This window comes from Pristiophorus japonicus, chromosome 8, assembly GCF_044704955.1.
Source record: "Pristiophorus japonicus isolate sPriJap1 chromosome 8, sPriJap1.hap1, whole genome shotgun sequence".
NCBI lineage: Eukaryota > Metazoa > Chordata > Chondrichthyes > Pristiophoridae > Pristiophorus > Pristiophorus japonicus.
The window spans coordinates 120373338-120395431 of NC_091984.1; the positions used below are offsets into that span (position 1 = coordinate 120373338).

Sequence of the window (22094 nt, forward strand, 5' to 3'; positions counted from 1 at the left end):
ATTAAGATAGGTGTAAGGCTACTAAGAGACAAGCAAAATTAACTTGCAGCAAATGATACTGAAATAGCAGAAATACTGAATAGATATTTTGCCTCAGTTTTCACTGAAGAGGCTATCAAAGAGAAAATGACAACTGTACAAGACGTTGAGAGCGATTCTGCAATAGTTAGATAGAAATAAAGGAAATATTAAACAAACTAGACAAGCTTAAGGAGTACAAAACCCCAGGTCCAGATGGATTGCACCCGTGGATACTGAAAGAAACTTGAAAGCTAATAGTAGAGGCAGTAATATCCATATATAAAATGGATCACATTTTAAATCAAGGCTTGATTCACACGTGAGGGAGATGGAATAGAGATATACGGGGCAGGGTAGGAAGAGGTAATTAGATTGAGATGAGGTTTGTGTGAAGTATAAACACTGGCGTAGACCAGTTTGGCAGAATGGACTGTTTCTGTGCTGCTGATTCTATGTCATTCCTATCCTTCTTGAATTTTCTCTTTGTCTTAATGGTGAAAAAGAAATGTGATACTTATTTAGGAGTTATATTCTTGTATAATCTAGAATCAAAATTCGATAAGGCTCTGCACGTGTTATAGCAAGTCTGAGAAATGTAATACAGATGTAAAAGACCCTTCTTCACAGAGCCAAAATTGATGTTCACTAATCCACTTTTGCCTCTGAGCGTTGCCTTCTGCATAGATGCAAGTAGTATGGATACTAATATGAAACATGAACAAAATAAAATGTGAGTGAAGTAATCACAGTAACATTTATAACGGTTTTTATGGTACTTATTTAGCTGCTGGATTTATGCATGTTGACATTTTACTGCTTTTAATGTATTTTACAAAGCTTATGCTCAAAAAATATTGCTAATTATATAGGTTGACTATAGCAGAAGAATGAAATAGCACAGAAAATGTAGAGATAAGTAAAAAGTTTGGATTTTTCAAACATCAAATAAATGGTATTTGATGTTTTCTTGTAGAATTTTTAATATTGCAGTTCAGCCTGCAATCTCCTAAATTAGATTTCATGCACAGGCTTATCAGATTGTGTGCTTTTCCTCATTTTAGTTTCATGTCTCTTGTACAATGCAAAAATGTATGCATTATAGTGTGTGTAATTTAAAAATGGATATAAATTAAAAGCAGAACAGTGTTCCTGCTATCCCACTATTTTGAGTGTGGGTAAGATGTGAGCTTTGCATTTCCAAACACCTCCACTCTGATCATAAAAAAGTGATTTAATCCCAGTATAGCAAAGCTACCCTGTGCTGCAACAGTATAATTTTTTCACCATTCATAAGGTTGATAAATGTTTGTAGCCTTGTGCTGTGGATCTACAGTCACTTTAAGCTGGTTTGGGAAATCTGTGTAGTGAAGTGGGAGATGTTGGTTCTTGGAAACATACTTTCTCTTTAAGGTACCCAGTAATCAGGCATTCTCTGGTCAGGCTCAGCACACTTAGATGCAGAATTAAATTCTTTCTACTCTGCCCTAATGAATGTACCCAAGTCTCAACCACAGAACCATCTCCAGTGTGCCACTTTTCCATTTCCCACACTGACCATCCTCTGGGGGAGAATGCCAATTAATGCTCAATTCGTGGCATGAGATTCAAACCTAAATCATATCACAGGACTCTTACACTGAATAGACAGAGGACACTGTTATTCAATCAGTCTGATCTGGATTTGAATCCACGTCCCAGAGGTGAAGGACCAATCCACTGAACCATCAAGTCCCCTGTTTATAACCAGCAGAAATAGGAGACATTTGTTCCCTGATTCTGGACTGAATTCAAGCCTAGTACAAGAGAGGAAAGAGCAGTGTTTGGGCTTTCTACTCTACCTAGTACTGCTGTATTGTTTATTGTTAAACTTATACTGTGTCTGCTTGAGCTGATGGATAGTGATAACCCCACTGCATTAATCAACACAAGTATGGGTTCCTGATGTTCTGTGGATGCCCCCACATAATAAAAACAATAATGAAGTACATTATTTACATAAACTGTGATTAATGTTAGTTAAAGTGGATTAATGGCACCCCTGATGCCTCGTTGGATGAATATACGATGTAGTGAGGCCATTCCCAGCTTTAATCTCTCCATTGTGCATAGACAGCTGACCGTACAATGCGGTAGTGGGAGTTGCTATAATTGTTAACAACCCTGGCTTAAAAAGGGCTAAAATCAGCCAAGGTTTCAGCTTCCAATTGCTATCCCAGCTGGAACGTTTTATATCTAGACAGTGGTTGAAGATTGGATTGGTCACTTAGCCTGCAGTATTTTTGTGGAGCCAGGAGCAAAAATATAATGTTGAAAGAGCATTAGGGCCACTTTTGGAGCGCCAAGCAGCTGCTTGGGCCAATTAATGCCGGGATACGTATGCGGACTGTGTGCAGCTTGCGCCCCATCCATGTGTCCCTTAAAATTGCAAGCGTGGTCTTAACTGCATCATAGGACCTGACCTGAAATAGGTAAATGCTCCACCTGGCCAAGAAAAGGGCCCTTTCAAAATAGTAGCACTATGGAAAAAAAATCCCTTACCTTGAGGATCAACCTCTTTTGCCAGCTTAAGTCTACCAAACCCATTTTGAGGCCATTGTCGCCCAACTAATGCTGATTTTGGCCAGTTAAAATTAACCTAATCAAATTTTAATTAGTTCCTTAATTATTGAACTATTATTTTGTGTTTCCATATCTTCAGTCCCAACAGTTATATGGAACTTGAACTAAGAAATATTTTTACTTGCATTGCATTGGCAAAAGCAATAATAGCTGTTTATCCTACTGTTTTGTTTTTACTTTTACAGTGTTAAACCTGACCCTGATTGACTTGCCTGGTATCACTAAAGTGCCAGTAGGAGATCAACCGGCAGACATTGAATACCAAATCAGGGACATGATAATGCAATTCATCATTCGAGAAAATTGCCTTATTTTGGCAGTAACCCCAGCTAACACTGACTTGGCTAATTCAGATGCACTTAAGCTGGCAAAAGATGTTGATCCTCAAGGTAAGGATTTTTATTCCCCATGGTGCTTATCCTTTAAAATTTAGGCTGTCAGAGGTTCCAATGAATCTTTGGCTTTTTGAATAGGCTATTTGATTTTTTTTAAATTGAATTTGCACTTTGTGATGCTGACCAAGTGATCTTGTGTTTCTAAGCATAAAACACAAAAGGGTTACAGCAGGATCTGTTAACTGTGCCAGTGACAACATATCTTTTGCCTCAAATGTATATATTTTAAATTTTATGCAGATCAATCATCTTGTACATTTTGTTCATCTGTCTTTGTTGACCCAAGGAATTGGGGAGGGAGGAATATGGTATTCCAAAAGTAATCCCTTCTCATAGAACACTTTCAGCTAAAATGAACACCAAATAATTTTGCTGAGACTGAATAACACTAAGCTCTGAAATCCCATGTTTCTAATTCAACATATCAAAGTCTAGATGGTTAAATTGGAAGCCCAGGAAGGATCCAGACATGAAACAAAAGTTTGTGTGTGTCCCACAGCATAAACTAGGCTAGTTATTTGTTGTCTTCTTGAAGATGAAATGCTGTTCTATAGGAAATGATACTTGTGGAATACTATGATTTGCTGTGCTATTCTTGCTCTCATTCTTGGGTCCATGTAGTTCATATACAGTCAAGCTGTTGCCTGCTATCTGTCATTGGCTCTTGAGGCAGGCACTAGCAGGTATTTGAGAACAGCATTGTGGCAACTTTCTGTCCATTTTTCTCTCCTCTTTAGGGGAGGGGAGATGCTTGCCCTATGCATTGCACCTCCCCACAAGAAATGGCCAAGAACAAAAACTTGGGGAAGAAGAATCAAATCTGTGGCCCATTGGTTTGTAGTACCTTATATTGGTACTGCAATGTGTTGTGCCACCATGTCACCCCTGATGATCTGGGACCAGGTGTGTCAAGAGTATGAGAAGATATTTATTAGCTATTTAAAAAAAAATTACAAGCATAAATCATTTTTTAAATATATTATCTAATACTGTTTTAAAGTCATGTTTGCATTTGTGTATCTGAAGCTGCAACATTCAAAACTCCAGTGTCTTTGCAGCCCTAAAATGGGTCATAGATGTTTTCTACGAATTGTTTAATGTAGCTACTTGATTTAACTTATCACCATCACCACGTTTAAAAAAAGAACTGTGATCTGCTGGCTGAAAAGTGTAGTTTAATGAATTTCTCATTGTCCTTTTCCATAACTACCCTAAATCTTACTCAAAGTGGGAACAGGAATAAAAGTTCTCAATTGGGGTAAAGCCAATTTTGCTGAGCTGAGATGGGATTTCGCCAAAGTGGAATGGAAACGGCTACTTGATTGTAAATCAGTGTCAGAGCAGTGGGAGGCACTCAAGGAGGAGATCCTAAGGATATAGAGCAAGTATGTTCCCTTAAAAAAAGGATGGGACTAACAACTCTAGAGCCCTCTGGATGTCAAGGAACATATAGAATAAGATAAAGAAAAAAAGGTTAGCTTATGACAATTACCGAGAACTCAACACTGCAGAAACTCTAGAGGAGTATAAGGAGTGCAGGGGTTTAATTAAAAAAGATATCAGGAAAGCAAAGAGAGAGCATGAAAGAATGTTGGCAAGTAAAATCAGGGAAAACCCAAAGATGTTTTATAAATACATTAAGAGCAAGAGGATAACTAGAGAAAGAGTGGGGCCTATTAGAAACCATAAAGGAAATGTGTGTGTGGAGGCCAAAGATGGGGGTATGATTCTTAATGAATACTTTGCATCCGTTTTCACAAAAGAGAGGGGCGATGCAGACTTTGCAATGAGGGAGGAGGAGCGTGAAATATTAGACGAGATAAACATAGTGAGAGAGGAAGTATTAAGGGGCTTAGCAGCTTTGAAAGTGGATAAATCCCTAGGTCTGGATGAAATGTATCCCAGGCTGTTAAGAGAAGCAAAAGAGGAAATAGCAGAAACTCTGACCATCATTTTCCAATCCTCTCTGGCTACAGGTGTGGTGCCAGAGGACTAGAGGACTGCTAATGTTGTACCGTTGTATAAAAAGGGAGAAAGGGATAGACCGAGTAATTACAGGCCAGGCAGCCTAACCTCGATGGTGGGAAAATTATTGGAAAAATTCCTGAGGGACAGGATAAATCTTCATTTGGAAAGACATGGATTAATCATGGACAGTCAGCATGGATTTGTCACGGAAGGTCTTGTCTGACTAACTTGATTGAATTTTTCGAGGAGGTAACCAGGAGGGTCAATGAGGGCAGTGCGTATGATGTAGTGTATATGGATTTTAGCAAAGCTTTTGATAAGTTCCCACATGGCAGACTGGTCACAAAGTTATAACCCATGGGATCCAGGGCAAAGTGGCAAGTTGGATCTAAAATTGGCTCGGAGGCAGGAAGCAAAGGGTAATGGTTGATGAGTGTTTTTGTGACTGGAAGGCTGTTTCCAGTGGGGTTCTGCAGGGCTCAGTGCTGGGTCCCTTGCTTCTTGTGGTACATATCAATGACTTAGACTTAAATGTTGGGGGTATGATTAAGAAGTTTGCAGATGACACTAAAATGGGCTGTGTGGTTAATGAAGACGAAAGCTGCGGACTGCAGGAAGATATCAATGTACTGGTCAGGTGGGCAGAACAATGGCAAATGAATGGCAAATAGAATTCAATCCGGATAAGTGTGTGGTACTGCATTTGGGGAGGTCTAACAAGGCAAGGGAATACACATTAAATGGTACGACACTGAAAAGTGTAGAGGAACAAAGGGACCTTGGAGTGCAGGTCCACAAATCCTTGAAGGTAGCAGGCCAGGTAGATAAGTTGGTTAAGAAGGCAAATGGAATACTTGCCTTTATTAGTCGAGGCATGGAATACAAGAGCAAGGAAGTTATGCTTGAACTGTATAAAACACTGGTTAGGCCGTGGCTGGAGTACTGTGTGCAGTTCTGGTCACCACATTATGGGAAAGATGTGATTGCACTGGAAAGGGTGCAGAGGAGATTTACAAAAATGTTGCCTGGACTGGAGAATTTTGGTTATGAGGGAAGATTGGAGATGCTGGGTCTGTTTACTTTGGAACAAAGGAGATTGAGGGGAGACCTGGTTGAGGTGTATAAAATTATGAGGGGCCTGGATAGAGTGGATAGGAAGAATCTGTTTCCCATGGACGAGGGATCAATAACCAGGGGGCATAGATTTAAAGTAATTGGGGGGAGATTTTGAAGAGATAAGAGAGGAAATGTCTTCACCCAGAGGGTGGTGGGGGTCTGGAACTCACTGCCTGAAAGGGTGATAGAGGCAGGAACCCTCATCACATTTAAAAAGTACTTGGATATGCAATTAAAGTGCCGTAACCTAAGCGCTATGGACCAAGAGCTGGAAAGTGGGATTAGGCTGGATAGCTCTTGGTTGGCCAGCGCAGACACGATGGGCCGAAATGGCCTCCTTCCGTGCTGTAAATTTCTATGATTCTAACTACTCAGTTTCTTCTAATTTGACCAGGTTTGCGAACAATTGGTGTGATAACCAAGCTTGATCTAATGGATGATGGTACGGATGCCAGAGATGTATTGGAGAACAAGCTGCTGCCTCTTCGCAGAGGTATCACATATAAATGGGCCATTGCAGTTGGTGTTTAAAACACTTGTTACCAGATCAATTTTCAGAGTGTTAGAAGTTTAAAACAACAGCAGTCTCATTACTTGGGCAGTGAACGTAATACATTCAAAAGCAGTTTTTCTTGAATGAAATTGTTGGTAAGATTATGATATTGCTAAATTAAAGGAATTAAACTTTGTCTGCCAATATTTGGGAATTTAAATCTAGAATAGATTGGGATTTAGTAAAAAGGTGCTTTTCGTTAATGTGGTAGTGCATTGTACTAGAACTCAATTGCACAACACTGCAGATTGGTGCGGCATGTATACAAGCCTCTATCTCTCGTAATGACTTAGCAGTCTTGGCTGTCCCATAGTTATGAAGCAATAAATGACGGCACGGTAATAATCTATGATTCTATAATTCCTTATAGGAGGGTTTTTTTCTTCACTTAATTTGAGATAATCACCCACAGAAATTAGAGATCATGAATAAACTGGAGAGGCCGTTTAGTGGGATGTGGAAAGAATAATAAATTAAATTCCAAATAAATGAGAGAGGGGTCAATATTAGGAATTGATTTTGAATACATGTAGCTATCAGTACTACAGGTTGAAGCTCCCATATCCGGCACCCTCTGGACCTGGCCTGTGCCGGATAAGGGATTTTGCCGGACGGCAGGATGTCACGCCAATCCTCCCCCAGACTTATCGGGTACTGCTGACCTGGGACACCAACAACACCCACGCTTCACTGCGGGGTTAACGAGCGCCTCATGACTCTTTGACTCACCCTATCCCGGAACCAATGCGGCACAGTCATCAGTGCGTACGCCCCAACACTCGATGCAATGGATGAGACCAAAGAGAATTTTTACTCCAACCTTGAAAAATCCTTATCCCGTGACCCCGCGGGTGACAAACTGACCCTCCTAGGTGACTTCAACGCCAGGGTCAGCTAAGACACAGACCTCTGGGGAGGCGTGATTGGCAGAGAGGGGGTAGGAAAAGCCAACTCCAGCGGTACCCTACTCCTGACAAAATGTCGAGAACATGAACTTCTCATCACCAATACCTTGTTCCGCCAGAGGGACAAACACAAGGCATCGTGGCAACACCCTCGCTCCAAACACTGGCACCTGCTCGACTATGTCATCGTCAGAGCCAGGGATCGCAAGGATGTGCGCATCTCCCGCGCCATGACAGGAGCTGACGACTGCTGGACGGACCATCGCCTTGTAAATGTAGATTCTTTTCTCTCAATCTGGTTCAGTAAAATTACTGAGTCGAATACCTCTTGTGCTTTGAACAAAGCAGTCTTTATTTTACCGGCCGGCAAGACTTATCAGACAGAAGATATACTTTCTCGATCGAGCGTACACACTCCCTACGGATAAGTGACGTTACATTGTCAAGGCACGATGGTTATACATTTTCGGCAAAAGATAACAAGATAGGGCTAGAGTGACATCCCAGCTCAGCCCATCTCTTTTGGTCCCTCCTTCCCTTTGTCCACTCATAAGCCGACCCAAGCATGGTCCGATTTTAAACAAAGACCTTCTGTCAATGTTTCAGGTTAATAACATGATTTAATAAGACCTTGAGGTTTTTCTGCAAGCTGTGGGTTTTGTTTCAATATGTGTTAGTGTTGTAACATTTCGCAGTCTCGAGTCTGAGATGTCATGGCTATTCCTCCATGAATTGTTTGTTAGCTTATACTGTCCCTATACAATTCCCACATTCTCAACTTCAATGTCTCTATACATTTTTAAACATTCACAGCCTAATCCGATCCATCATCGACATCAACATAGCCCCAAAGCGGAGGGGACAGCAGTGCCGCAAAAAAGTCAAAAGGGTTACTTAAAGACCCAGCTAAGAGAGCCCTATACAGCCAGCGTCTCACAGCTAACCTGGCGTGCCTTGATGACCCTGAGATGCAAAATGTCTACAGCGCTTGGTCTGCCCTCCATAACCAGTGCCTGCGAAGAGACACTTGGTCACTCAACCAGAAAACACCAGGACTGGTTTGATGAGAATGATCAGGAGATCCAAGAACTAATAGATCGCAAGCGCAGAGCATTTCTGAGCCTTAAGCAACAACCCAACTTGGGAGCAGCAAAGCAACATTACAGGCGGCTCAAGGCTGAGGTCCAACAAAAAACCCGGGACCTAAAGAACAGGTGGTGGATGGAGAAAGCACAGGAGATACAATAACTGGCCGACAGCCATGATGTGCAAGGATTCGTCATCGCAGTCAAGGCCACCTATGGTCCCAAACTCCCAAGGTCCCACCCCACTGCTGGCCAAGAACGGGGAAACACTCATCAGGGACACCGAGGCAGTCAGGGCCCACTGGAAGGAGCACTTCGAAGATCTCCTCAATCACAACTCTGCCTTTGACTCGAGTGTTCTGGACTCCATCCCGCAGCATGCGACCCACCACCACCTCAGTGAAACCCTAACGTTGCATGAGGTAGGAAAAGCCATAAGACAGCTCAAGAACGAAAAGGGTACAGGAGCAGACGGAATCCCTGCTGAGGCACTAAAGTATGGCGGAGAGGCGCTGTTGGCGCGGATTCATGACTTCATCCCGCTCATCTGGAGGGAGGAGAACATGCCGGGAGATCTCCGAGATGCAGTGATCTCGACCATCTTTAAAAAAGCGGACAGGTTGCGTCATCGCTGCAACTACAGAGGAATCTGCCTGCTATCAGCCACTGGGAAAGTTGTCACTAGAGTCCTTCTCAACTGTCTTCTCCCTATGGCTGAGGAGCTCCTCCCGGAGTCGGTACGGATTTCGTCCTATACGGGGCACAACGGACATGATCTTTTCAGCACGACAGCTGCAGGAACAATGCAAGGAGCAGCGCCAGTCCTTATACATGGCCGCCTTCGACCTTACAAAGTGTCAACCGTGAGGATCTATGCAGTATCCTCCTCTGTTTCAGATGCCCCCAAAAGTTCGTCAACATGCTTCGCCTGCTCCACGACGACATGCAGGCCGTGATCCTTACCAACGGATCCATTACAGACCCAATCCACGTCCGGACCGGGGTCAAACACGGCTGCGTCATCGCTCCAACCCTCTTAACCTTCTTCGCTGCCATGCTCCACCTCACATCCAACAAGCTCCCCGCTGGAGTGGAACTAAATACAGAACCAGTGGGAAGCTGTTTAACCTTCGCCGCCTCCAGGCCCGGTCCCAGACCACCCCTACCTCTGTCGTCGAACGACAATACGCAGACAGCGCCTGCATTTGCGCACATTCAGAGGCTGAACTCCAGGATATAGTCGATGTATTTACTGAGGCATACGAAAGCATGGGCCTTACGCTAATCATCCTCAAGACAAAGGTCCTCCACCAGCCTGTCCTCGCCGCACAGCACTGCCCCCCAAGTCATTAAGATCCACGCCGCGGCCCTGGACAATGTGGACCATTTCCCATACCTCGGGAGCCTCTTAGCAACAAAAGCAGACACTGCCTTCAGTGCGCCAGCGCAGCCTTCTGCCGCCTGAGGAAAAGAGAGTTCAAAGACCAGGCCCTCAAATCTACCACCAAGCTCATGGTCGACAGGGCTGTAGGAATACCCGCCCTCCTGTATGGCTCAGAGGCATGGACCATGTACAGTAGACACCTCAAGCCGCTAGAGAAATACCATCAACGATGCCTTCGCAAGATCCTACAAATCATCCTACAAAGCACTGACCACACTTGATCAGCTCCGCTGGGCAGGCCACATTGTCCGCATGCCAGACACAAGACTCCCAAAGCAAGTGCTCTACTTGGAAACTTCATGGCAAACGAGCCAAGGGTGGACAGAGAAAACGTTACAAGGACACACTCAAAGCCTCCCTGATAAAGTGCGAAATCTCCATTGACAGCTGGGAGTCCCTGGCCAAAGACCGTCCCAAGTGGAGGAAGTGCATTCCGGGAGGGTGCTGAGCTACTCGAGTCTCATCACCAAGTGCATGCAGAGAACAAGCGTAGGCAGCGAAAGGAACGCGCGGCAAACCTATCCCACCCTCCCTTACCCTCAATGACTATCTGTCCCACCTGTGGCAGGGACTGTGACTCTCGTATTGGACTGTTCAGCCACCTAAGGACTCATTCTAAGAGTGGAAGCAAGTCTTCCTCGATTCCGAGGGACTACCTATGATGATGATAGGAGGGTTTTTTTCTTCAGGCCGTAGCAAAAATCACCCACTTAATTAGAGATAATCACCCACTTAATTAGAGATAATCACCCACTTAATTAGAGATCGTGAATAAACTGGAGAAGCTGCTCAGTGGGATGTGGAAAGAATAATAAATGAAATTCCAAATAAATGTAAGGGGGGGTTAATATTAGGAATTGATTTTTCATACATGTAGCTATCAGTACTACAGGTTGAAGCTCCCATATCCAGCACCCTCTGGACCTGGCCTGTGTCGGATAAGGGATTTTGCCAGACAACGGAAGGTCGCGCCGGCCCCATTCCCAGACTTACCAGGTACTGCTGACCTGGAACACCAACAATACCCACACTGTGTCCTCGGGCTTATGTCCTCTCTTCCCGCTGTTCGCCGACCCCCTCACCTCCCGCTGCTCGACGATCCCCTCACCTCCCGCTGCTCACCGACCTCCTCACCTCCCGCTGCTCACCGACCACCTCACCTCCCGCTGCTCACCGACCACCTCACCTCCCGCTGCTCACCGACCACCTCACCTCCCGCTGCTCACCGACCACCTCACCTCCCGCTGCTCACCGACCACCTCACCTCCCGCTGCTCGCCGAGACCGACCTCCTCACCTCCCGCTGCTCACCGACCCCCTCACCTCCCGCTGCTCACCGAGACCGACCTCCTCACCTCCCGCTGCTCGCCGACCTCCTCACCTCCCGCTGCTCACCGACCTCCTCACCTCCCGCTGCTCGCCGACCTCCTCACCTCCCGCTGCTCGCCGAGACCGACCTCCTCACCTCCCGCTGCTCGACGACCCCCTCACCTCCCGCTGCTCGCCGACCCCCTCACCTCCCGCTGCTCGCCGACCCCCTCACCTCCCGCTGCTCGCCGACCCCCTCACCTCCCGCTGCTCGCCGACCTCCTCACCTCCCGCTGCTCGCCGACCTCCTCACCTCCCGCTGCTCACCGACCTCCTCACCTCCCGCTGCTCGCCGACCCCCTCACCTCCCGCTGCTCGACGACCTCCTCACCTCCCGCTGCTCACCGACCTCCTCACCTCCCGCTGCTCGACGACCCCCTCACCTCCCGCTGCTCGCCGACCTCCTCACCTCCCGCTGCTCACCGACCCCCTCACCTCCCGCTGCTCGCCGACCCCCTCACCTCCCGCTGCTCGCCGACCCCCTCACCTCCCGCTGCTCGCCGACCCCCTCACCTCCCGCTGCTCACCGACCCCCTCACCTCCCGCTGCTCGACGACCCCCTCACCTCCCGCTGCTCGACGACCCCCTCACCTCCCGCTGCTCGACGACCTCCTCACCTCCCGCTGCTCACCGACCCCCTCACCTCCCGCTGCTCGCCGACCTCCTCACCTCCCGCTGCTCGCCGACCTCCTCACCTCCCGCTGCTCGACGACCCCCTCACCTCCCGCTGCTCGCCGACCTCCTCTCTTCCTTTGCTCGACGACCCCCTCACCTCCCGCTGCTCGACGACCCCCTCACCTCCCGCTGCTCGCCGACCTCCTCTCTTCCTGTTGCTCGACGACCCCCTCACCTCCCGCTGCTCGCCGACCTCCTCTCTTCCTGTTGATCGCCGACCTCCTCACTTCCCTGTTGCTCGCCGACCTCCTCTCTTCCTGTTGCTCGCCGACCCCCTCACCTCCCGCTGCTCGCCGACCTCCTCACTTCCCTGTTGCTCGACGACCTCCTCTCTTCCTGTTGCTCGACGACCCCCTCACCTCCCGCTGCTCGCCGACCTCCTCTCTTCCTGTTGATCGCCGACCTCCTCACTTCCCTGTTGCTCGACGACCCCCTCACCTCCCACTGCTCGCCGACCCCCTCTCTTCCTGTTGCTCGCCGACAGTAGTGTCCTTACACCTTACTATAGAATCACATGAGACATGTACTGCAGACAAGGTCACTACGTGACCTAAACCTTTATTCCCAGGACCAAGAAGTGCCGACCCTGCGTGGGACCTCCCTTTATATACCTGGATGACCAGGTGAGGAGTGTCTCCCACAAGTTCACCCCCTGTGGTCAAGGTGTGCATTACTCAGGTGTATACAGTGTACAGTGTTGTTACATAAAGGTTACAGTTATGTGAAGGTTACAAACATGACATCACCTCCCCCCAACATCTTTGGGTCAAAGATTGAGTCTTTCAGGCGGTCGACGCTCTCTCGTGGAGCGCCGCAGTTGGGGCTCTGGTGGTTGGGCCTTGGCATGCGTCTCTGTCGCCTGAGGTGATTCCGGCCTGGCCGCAGGGACTGTGCATGCTGGTGAATATCCTTCTTGCTCGTTCACTGGCAGTGGTGTGGGTGACATCTCATGATCTTCCTCAGGTTCCTCAGTGTCCATGCTGAACCTTTTCTTTACTTGGTCCAAATGTTTGCGGCATATCTGCCCATTGTTAAGTCTGACCACTATGACCCTATTCCCCTCTTTGCAAATTACAATACCCTCAAACCACTTGGGTCCCAAAGCATGATTGAGAACAAATACAGGGTCATCAATTTCTATGCATCTCCCCACTGAGTTGCGATCGTGGCACTCGATTTGGGACTGGCACTTGCCCTCACCAATGTCTGACAGGTCTGGGTGAATGAGGGACAGCGTGCGTTTCCTGAGTAGTTCCGCGGGCGGGACTCCCGTGAGCGAATGCGGGCGTGACCTTTAGGCCAGCAGGAGGCGCAATAGGCGGTACAGAAGGGAGGTTCCTTGAATCCGGACCATGCCCTGTTTTATGATTTGAACCGCACATTCCGCCTGGCCACTGGAAGCCGGCTTGAACGGTGCTGTCCTGATGTGTTTGATACCATTACCCAACATAAACTCCTGGAATTCATAGCTAGTGAAACACGGGCCATTATCGCTTACTAGGATGTCCGGCAAGCCGTGGGTCGTAAAGACCGTACGCAGACTTTCCACAGTGGTGGATGTCGTGCACGAATTCAATATGATGCACTCGATCCATTTCAAGTATGCATCGACAACAATCAGGAACATTTTTCCCATGAGCGGGCCCGCGTAGTCTACGTGAATACATGACCATGGCCTGGTGGGCCAGAGCCACGGGCTGAGTGGGGCTTCCCTGGGGGCATTTCCTAGCTGAGAACATGTTGTGCACCTGCAGTGTTCCAGGTCTGAGTCTATTCCCGGCCACCATACATGTGACCGGACAATGGCCTACGTTAGCACGATACCTGGGTGCTCGCTGTGGAGTTCCCTGATGAATGCTTCCCTTCCTTTCTGGGGCATGACTACCCAGCTGCCCCATAGCAGGCAGTCGGCTTGGATGGAGAGCTCGTCCATCTGTCTGTGAAACGGCCTGACCTCCGCGGGACACGCTCCGTGTGCGGGCGCCCAATCCCCAGTCAGAACACATTTCTTTATCAGGGATAGGATAGATTTTGACCAGGCGGGCTGTGATGGGGGAGCCTCCGGTGTCGAAAGCCTCAACGGCTATGACCATCTCCGCGCTTTGTTCCGACGCCCCCTCAGTGGTCGCCAGTGGGAGCCTGCTGAGCGTGTCAGCGCAATATTCGTGCCTGGCCGGTGTCGTATGGTGTGAGGGCCCACCGCTGTATGCGAGCTGACGCATTGGCATTGACAGCCTTGCTGTCGGACAACAGGGATGTTAACGGTTTGTGGTCCGTTGCTAACTCGAACCTTCTGCCGAAAAGGTACTGGTGCATCTTAACACCCCGTAGACACGTGCGAGTGCTTCCTTTTCAACCATCCCATATCCCCGTTCTGCCTGGGAGAGTGACCTGGAGGCATAAGCCACAGGTTGGAGTTGGCCCTCATTATTACTCTGCTTCAACACACACCCAACCCCATAGGATAATGCATCACACGTTAAAACCAGTTTCTTACAGCGGTTGTACAAAGTCAACAGCTTGTTTGAACAAAGCAGATTCCACGCCCGATTGAAAGCCCGTTCTTGACAGTCCTCCCAAAACCATTCACATCCCTTATGCAGGAGCACGTGCAGCGGCTCCAACAATGTGCTTAAGTTCGGCAGAAAGTTCCTGAAGTAATTCAATAGTCCCAGAAATGACCGCAACTCCGATGTGTTGCCGGGCCTGGGCGCACGACGGATCGCCTCAGTTTCGTCTGTGGCAACCCTCCTGTCCAAAAACTTGATTTCTGGGGCCAAAAACACACACTTGGACTTCTTTAGTCGCAAGCCTACCCAGTCTAGTCGGCGTAGCACATCCTCCAGGTTGTGGAGGTGTTTCTTGGTGTCTCGACCCATGATAAGGATGTCATCTTGGAATACAATTGTTCCAGGGATGGATTTGAGCAAGCATTCCATCTTCCTCTGGAAGATAGCGGCCGCTGAACGAATGCCAAACGGACACCTGTTGTAAACGAATAGCCCCTTGTGCGTAGTGATGGTGGTCAGAAGCTTGGATTCTTCAGCCAGTTCCTGAGTCATGTAGGCTGAAGTGAGGTCTAACTTAGTGAACAGCTTGCCATCTGCCAGCGTGGCAAAAAGATCCTCCGCTCTCGGAAGCGGGTATTGGTCCTGTAGTGACACTCGATTAATGGTGACCTTGTAGTCGCCACAAATCCTGACCGAGCCATCCGCTTTAAGGACAGGAACGATGGGGCTTGCCCAGTCACTGAATTCCATGTCGAAATTATGCCCTCTCTTAGCAGCCTGTCCAACTCGCTCTCAATTCTCTCACGCATCACATACGGCATGGCTCTGGCTTTGTGGTGCACTGGTCTGGCGTCCGGGGTGATGCGTATCACTACTTTGATGCCCTTAAAGGTCCCGACACCTGGTTGAAAAAGTGGCTCGAATTTCTGTAGGATCTGTGGGCATGAACTTCACTCCACAGATGAAATGGCGTGCACATCCCCCCATTTCCAGTTCATCTCGGCTAGCCAGCTTCTCCTCAAGAATGCAGGACCATTCCCCGGGACAATTCAGAGTGGCAGCCGGTTCTCCGATCCATTGTGTGTGACCACCAAGTTTGCACTGCCTAGTACTGGGATGATCTCTGGTGTACGTCCGTAACTGCGTGTCAATGCGTTTCAGTTTGGGTCTGTTAGCTTTGAGTGGCCATAGTTTTTCAAATTGTTGGGCGCTCATAAGTGATTGGCTGGCTCCTGTGTCCCGCTCCATACGTACCGGGATGCCATTTAATAGAACTTTCATCATCATAGGTGGCATTTTGGTGTACGAGCTGTGGACATCTGCCACATGAACCCGCTGGACTTCAGCGTCCATAGCTTTGCCCCAAGCATCACGTTGCCTTGCAGACCCCTCGTCTGGTTCCTCTGCCTCGTAAACTGGCCTCGTTACGGGCTTTCTGCACATTCTGGCCAGATCTCCACTGAAGTTACAGTTTCTACAGATAAATTGGTGAAACCTACAGGTTTTCGCAGCATGTCTGCCACTGCACCTCCAGCATGAGTTGAGATTGTTGTGAACAAAGGAACTGTTAACAGGCATTCCTCTCTGATTGTCTCTTTGATTACTCCTGAGCACTCTGTTGCTGAGTGTCAATGGTCCCATCCCGGGACGCATTGTCCCTTGTGATAGCGTGAATTGCTGATCCCCCTGTCATTGTCTCTGTTGCTGGCCCACGCTAGAGCCTGTTGCTGCCTGGGCGGTGTCGAATTGCCCTTGCCTGCCTGCGGGGTTCTGTGTCTCATTTACAATTTTAACTCCCTGGTCCATCGCCACGTTGGAACCAGGGCATGCGCGTAAATTATCTTGGTCTCCTCTTCCCCTGCCATGAAGGTCTGAACTATCAGCGTTGCCCTTTCCAAAGTGAAGTCCTTGGTCTCAATAAGCTTTCTGAAAATCCCGCATGACCAATGTCCTCAATGAAGAAATCCCTTAACATCACCCCCCTGCAGGCATCTGTGAACTTACAGAGGCTGGCCAAACGCCGAAGGTCTGCAACTAAGTCCGATATGCTTTGTCCTTCCCGACGCCGGTGTATATAGAACCGGTGCCGGGCCATGTGTATACTGCTCGCCGGTTTGAGGTGCTCACCGATCAGAGTGCTGAGCTCTTCAAAGGACTTGTCCGCCGGCTTCTCGGGTGCGAGCAGGTCTTTCATCAGCGCATACGTCTTGGATCCACAGCTGGTCAGTAGATGCGCCCTCCGTTTGCCAGCCGCTTCCTCTCCCAGCCAGTCCTTTGTGACAAAGCTCTGCTGGAGCCTCTCAACGAAATCGTCCCAGTCCTCACCAACACAGTACCGTTCCTCTGTGCTACCCGTGGCCATCCTCTTGGGTCGTTGATTCCCGTTTCTCGTCGCCAAATGTAGTGTCCTTACACCTTACTATAGAATCACACAAGGCATGTACTGCAGACAAGGTCACTACATGACCTGAACCTTTATTCCCAGGACCAAGAAGTGTTGACCCTGCGTGGGACCTCCCTTTATCTACCTGGATGACCAGGTGAGGAGTGTCTCCCACAAGTTCGCCCCCTGTGGTCAAGGTGTGCATTACTCAGGTGTATAGTGTTGTTACATAAAGGTTACAATTATGTGAAGGTTAAAAACATGACACCGGCCTCCTCTCTTCCCGCTGCTCGCTGACCTCCTCTCTTCCCGCTGCTCGCTGACCTCCTCTCTTCCCGCTGCTCGCTGACCTCCTCTCTTCCCGCTGCTCGCTGACCTCCTCTCTTCCCGCTGCTCGCTGACCTCCTCTCTTCCCGCTGCTCGCTGACCTCCTCTCTTCCCGCTGCTCGCCGACCTCCTCTCTTCCCGCTGCTCGCCGACCTCCTCTCTTCCTGTTGCTCGCTGACCTCCTCTCTTCCCGCTGCTCGACGACCTCCTCACCTCCCGCTGCTCGCCGACCCCCTCACCTCCCGCTGCTCGCCGACCCCCTCACCTCCCGCTGCTCGCCGACCCCCTCACCTCCCGCTGCTCACCGACCCCCTCACCTCCCGCTGCTCGCCGACCCCCTCACCTCCCGCTGCTCGCCGACCCCCTCACCTCCCGCTGCTCGCCGACCCCCTCACCTCCCGCTGCTCGCCGACCCCCTCACCTCACGCTGCTCGACGACCCCCTCACCTCCCGCTGCTCGACGACCCCCTCACCTCCCGCTGCTCGACGACCCCCTCACCTCCCGCTGCTCGCCGACCTCCTCACCTCCCGCTGCTCGCCGACCTCCTCACCTCCCGCTGCTCGACGACCCCCTCACCTCCCGCTGCTCTCCGACCTCCTCACCTCCCGCTGCTCGATGACCCCCTCACCTCCCGCTGCTCGACGACCCCCTCACCTCCCGCTGCTCGACGACCCCCTCACCTCCCGCTGCTCACCGACCTCCTCACCTCCCGCTGCTCGACGACCCCCTCACCTCCCGCTGCTCGCCGACCCCCTCACCTCCCGCTGCTCGCCGACCTCCTCACCTCCCGCTGCTCGACGACCTCCTCACCTCCCGCTGCTCGCCGACCCCCTCACCTCCCGCTGCTCGCCGACCTCCTCTCTTCCCGCTGCTCACCGACCTCCTCACCTCCCGCTGCTCACCGACCTCCTCTCTTCCCGCTGCTCACCGACCTCCTCACCTCCCGCTGCTCACCGACCTCCTCTCTTCCCGCTGCTCACCGACCTCCTCACCTCCCGCTGCTCGCCGACCTCCTCTCTTCCCGCTGCTCACCGACCCCCTCACCTCCCGCTGCTCACCGACCCCCTCACCTCCCGCTGCTCGCCGACCTCCTCTCTTCCCGCTGCTCGCCGACCTCCTCACCTCCCGCTGCTCGCCGATCTCTTCTGGGCTCCGACACAGCCACTGGGCTCAACCTCGCACCAAGAGACCTGGCTGCTTCAACCAAGGTCGAGTCTGCCGACGCCAGAATACTGCAAAATGGGAGGCGCTGTGCAGCTTGATGGCTGCAGTTATCTGTGAGTGTCGGTGAGGGAAGGTGTTGGCCGGCACTGATTCTCCAGATCACCGGCCATCCCACATTCAACGCTGCATCAGCTCCCGCCGCTTTCACACACAGACCCGACTCCCTGCCGGGAATGGTGCCGGACGAGGGGTGGTGCTGGATAAGGGAGTCCTGGATAAGAGAGGTTCAACCTGTAGTAAGCAGCCCATTTGAAATAAATTTTGCTTTCTAGTGGATAATGGTAGTGCAATGGTTATGTTACTGGACTATTAATCCTGAGACGCGCATTCAAATCCCAGCACAGTAGTTTGTGAATTTGAATTCAGTTTATAAAAAACTAAATAATAAAAAAAGCTGGTAGCAGTAAAAGTTATCATGATTGTTGTAAAAACCCAACCGGTTCATGAAAGGAAACATTCTGTCCTTCCCTGGTCTGGTCTATATGTGACTCCAGTCCCACACCAATGTGCTTGACTCTTAACTGCCCTCTGAAATGTCCTACAAAACCACTCAGTTGTGTTCACTGCTACCTTTTCAAGGACAACTAGGGATGGGCAATAAATGCTGGCCTTGCTAGCAACGCCCATATCCCAAGAACGAATTTTAAAAAATCAAAAAACTTGCATTTCTGTTTTCTTGGCTGCTAGGATACATTGGTGTTGTCAACAGAAGCCAAAAGGATATCGAGGGGAAAAAGGACATTAAAACAGCTCTTGCAGCAGAAAGACATTTTTTCCTTTCTCAGCCAGCATACGGACACATGGCAGATCGTATGGGAACACCGCACCTCCAGAAGCTTCTTAATGAGGTGAGAGGAAAGAGTGGAACACTGTTTAGGTTTTAATGTGATTATGCTTTTTGTTTTGTTTGAATAGATAACATTTCTAAATACAACCTAATGTGCATATCTGCCATGACAGTTTCATATTGAAGACAATTTTGTTTTGTTTTGAAGATTAGTTGAATTAGGAAATACTCTATGATTCTCTAATGTTATGATTTGGCATTAAAATGTACAGAAATTGTTTTCCAGATTCACTGAAAATTAGTGGAAATATACTTACGTGTCTTAAAATCAGTAAGGAAAATGTCATACTGGAATTAGGAAACTGCATTCCTGATTGGCAAATAAATTCAAAAAAATCAACCACAAGCAATGGCTAGCATTTAAAGAATTAATACATAATTTACAACAAATATACATTTTATTAAGGCACTGAAATCCAACAGGAAAAGTGGTCCAACCATAGCTAACGAGAAATTATAGATAGTATTAGATCAAAGGAACAGGTTTATAATGTTGCCAAAAAGAACAGTAAGCCTGAGGATTGGGAGGATTTTAGAATTCAGCAAAGGAGGATCAAGAAAATGATAAAGAAAGAGAAAAAAGAATGAGAATAAATTAGCAAGAGACATAAAAACAGATTGTAAACGTTTCTATAGGTATATAAATAGGAAGAGTTTAGTGAAAGAAAACGTGGGCCCATTAGAGGCAAAGGTAGGAGAAATTATGATGGGCAATAAGGAAATGGCAGAGACATTAAACAAATAATTTGGGTTGGATTTTACCAACCTCGGTGGGTCCGGGGCGGGCGACATCCTTGGCGAGTCCCGATCCCGCAGCTGTGTCGATCCCGGCCTCCAACATGATTTTACGAAGATGGGGCTTGTTAAGCCCGCCCTGCGAGATTCCCGTCCAATTAAAAGGAAGCTGGGTCTGATGATGCGTCATCAGCTGGTTTCCTTACAGGGATTATGTCCACATTCATTTAGACAGTTGTACTGTCAGTGTTCTGCAGCATCGAGCTGCCAAAAACACTTACAATGACTGCACAGAGGTGCACGGCTGCAACCAAGCTCTCCCATGACTCCCTCCATATGCTTACGCAGGGAGGTTCTCTTCCCTTCCAATGGGTGAAAGAGACCTCTCCCCAGGACACCAACGCAGCCTGGTTACATTTTGCACAGGAGGGCACAAGCAAGGATGTTGTCAGGATTGCTGGCTGCAATGGCACAAACCTTTCAATGATCTCAGTAGATCACAAACGTTACTCTGCCTTCCCTACCCTAATCTTGCCATGTTATTGCCAATGCTAATGTAAAGTTTCTGTTAATGTGTTGTCAAACATTGAAATTTTAATTTGCAACACCTTGCCTTCTTAGACAGATCTGTGTGCACCTTTGGAAGTGGCTTCGTATGTTGAAATGAATGGTGAGACATAACGGTACCCTCCCCCAATTGTGATGAGTGTGAAAAGAATGGCTTAGGCATTGTAGGAATGCTTTATGATGTTGATGTGGGGTGGTGCCAACTTGGCGCATCATGTGGCAGTCAAGGTGTACAGCATCAAGTGAAGTCAATCTGGCCATGGTGAGGCCATCCCTGGCCTCCTGGTAGTAATGTGGTTATGTGCTGATGCCCTGAGGCCAAAATTCAGCCTCCAAAAAGGCCACTTGCCGCCAGAAAGAGGCGGCCAGGTGACGGAGTCGAGCGGCCGCTGACTTCCGGTCCAATGGCCGCCACGATCGAAATTCACCTCAGGGATTTTTCTGGTGGTCCCCGCCACTGCCACCTTGTCCTAAGTGCGTCATCGAAGGGCACACCGCCGATCTCCCGCACCTCCATCACACCTCCTGCGAAATTTAGGTCAAAAAATCATCAATCCGCCACGTGGTGCCCCCGACAGCTTTTTCTGTTGGTGCACATTGTTTTATGTATGTGGGACTTGGCTGCATGACGGCCATTAAAGGCGAGGGCCCACTGCTGCGGCCGCCATGTTTTTTTTTTGCCGGCCGACTTCCCAATCATGCTCCCAGGTTTGGCCGGGCTGCCACCCCCTCTTGGGTGCCATACCGCAGGCCTGGCCAAAACCCTCGCTGGTGACCCAGTGGACCAAAGTTTCTGAATGCCGAACACTCTCCCCTTTAAGTGAAGGGGAGAGCGTGGTGACGCACATGCATCGTGACATCATCTCCGCTCTGCTGCTGACTGACAGCGGCAGAGATTCCGCCCCGCCTCCACTTCTGCCTCTCTACAGTACTTACACCCCCATTATGACCGGCTTCTGGTCTGCTCCAAAAAACTTTCCAAAGAGCTGAAAAGTGAACCTCGTCTGACGCGGCGGTAAAAACACTTTGAAAATGGTAGGTGCGTCAGGTTTCCGGCGGGGGTGAATTTCTACCCCCGCTCTAGTCCTTGTGCAGCATCAGGTGATTGCAGAGAAGGTTGGTGCTGTTGTTGGTGCTGCCCATGCGCATGGTGATGTTGGTGTAATGAGGAAAAAAAGTGACCGATGGGATTCAGTATCAATAAATGTAAGGTGGTATATTTTTGTTTTTTTATAAAAAAACAATTAATAAACTTGTATTAGGGAAGGCTAGGTCATGTGGAAGAGCACAGCGATTTTTCAGTTTGGATGCACATTTAAAAGTAGCACCTCAAGTGGATAAGACCATAAAAA

The 22094-nt window shown here is 48.9% G+C and overlaps 1 protein-coding gene across 1 annotated transcript in view; it reads left to right on the forward strand.

The window, feature by feature from the left end:
* Nucleotides 1–22094, forward strand: part of dnm3a (dynamin 3a) — a 486179-nt gene that overhangs the window by 129215 nt on the left and 334870 nt on the right. The window contains 3 exon segments of the mRNA XM_070887379.1: nt 2826–3029; nt 6514–6612; nt 19281–19441. Coding sequence (XP_070743480.1) covers nt 2826–3029; nt 6514–6612; nt 19281–19441 — 464 coding nt within the window.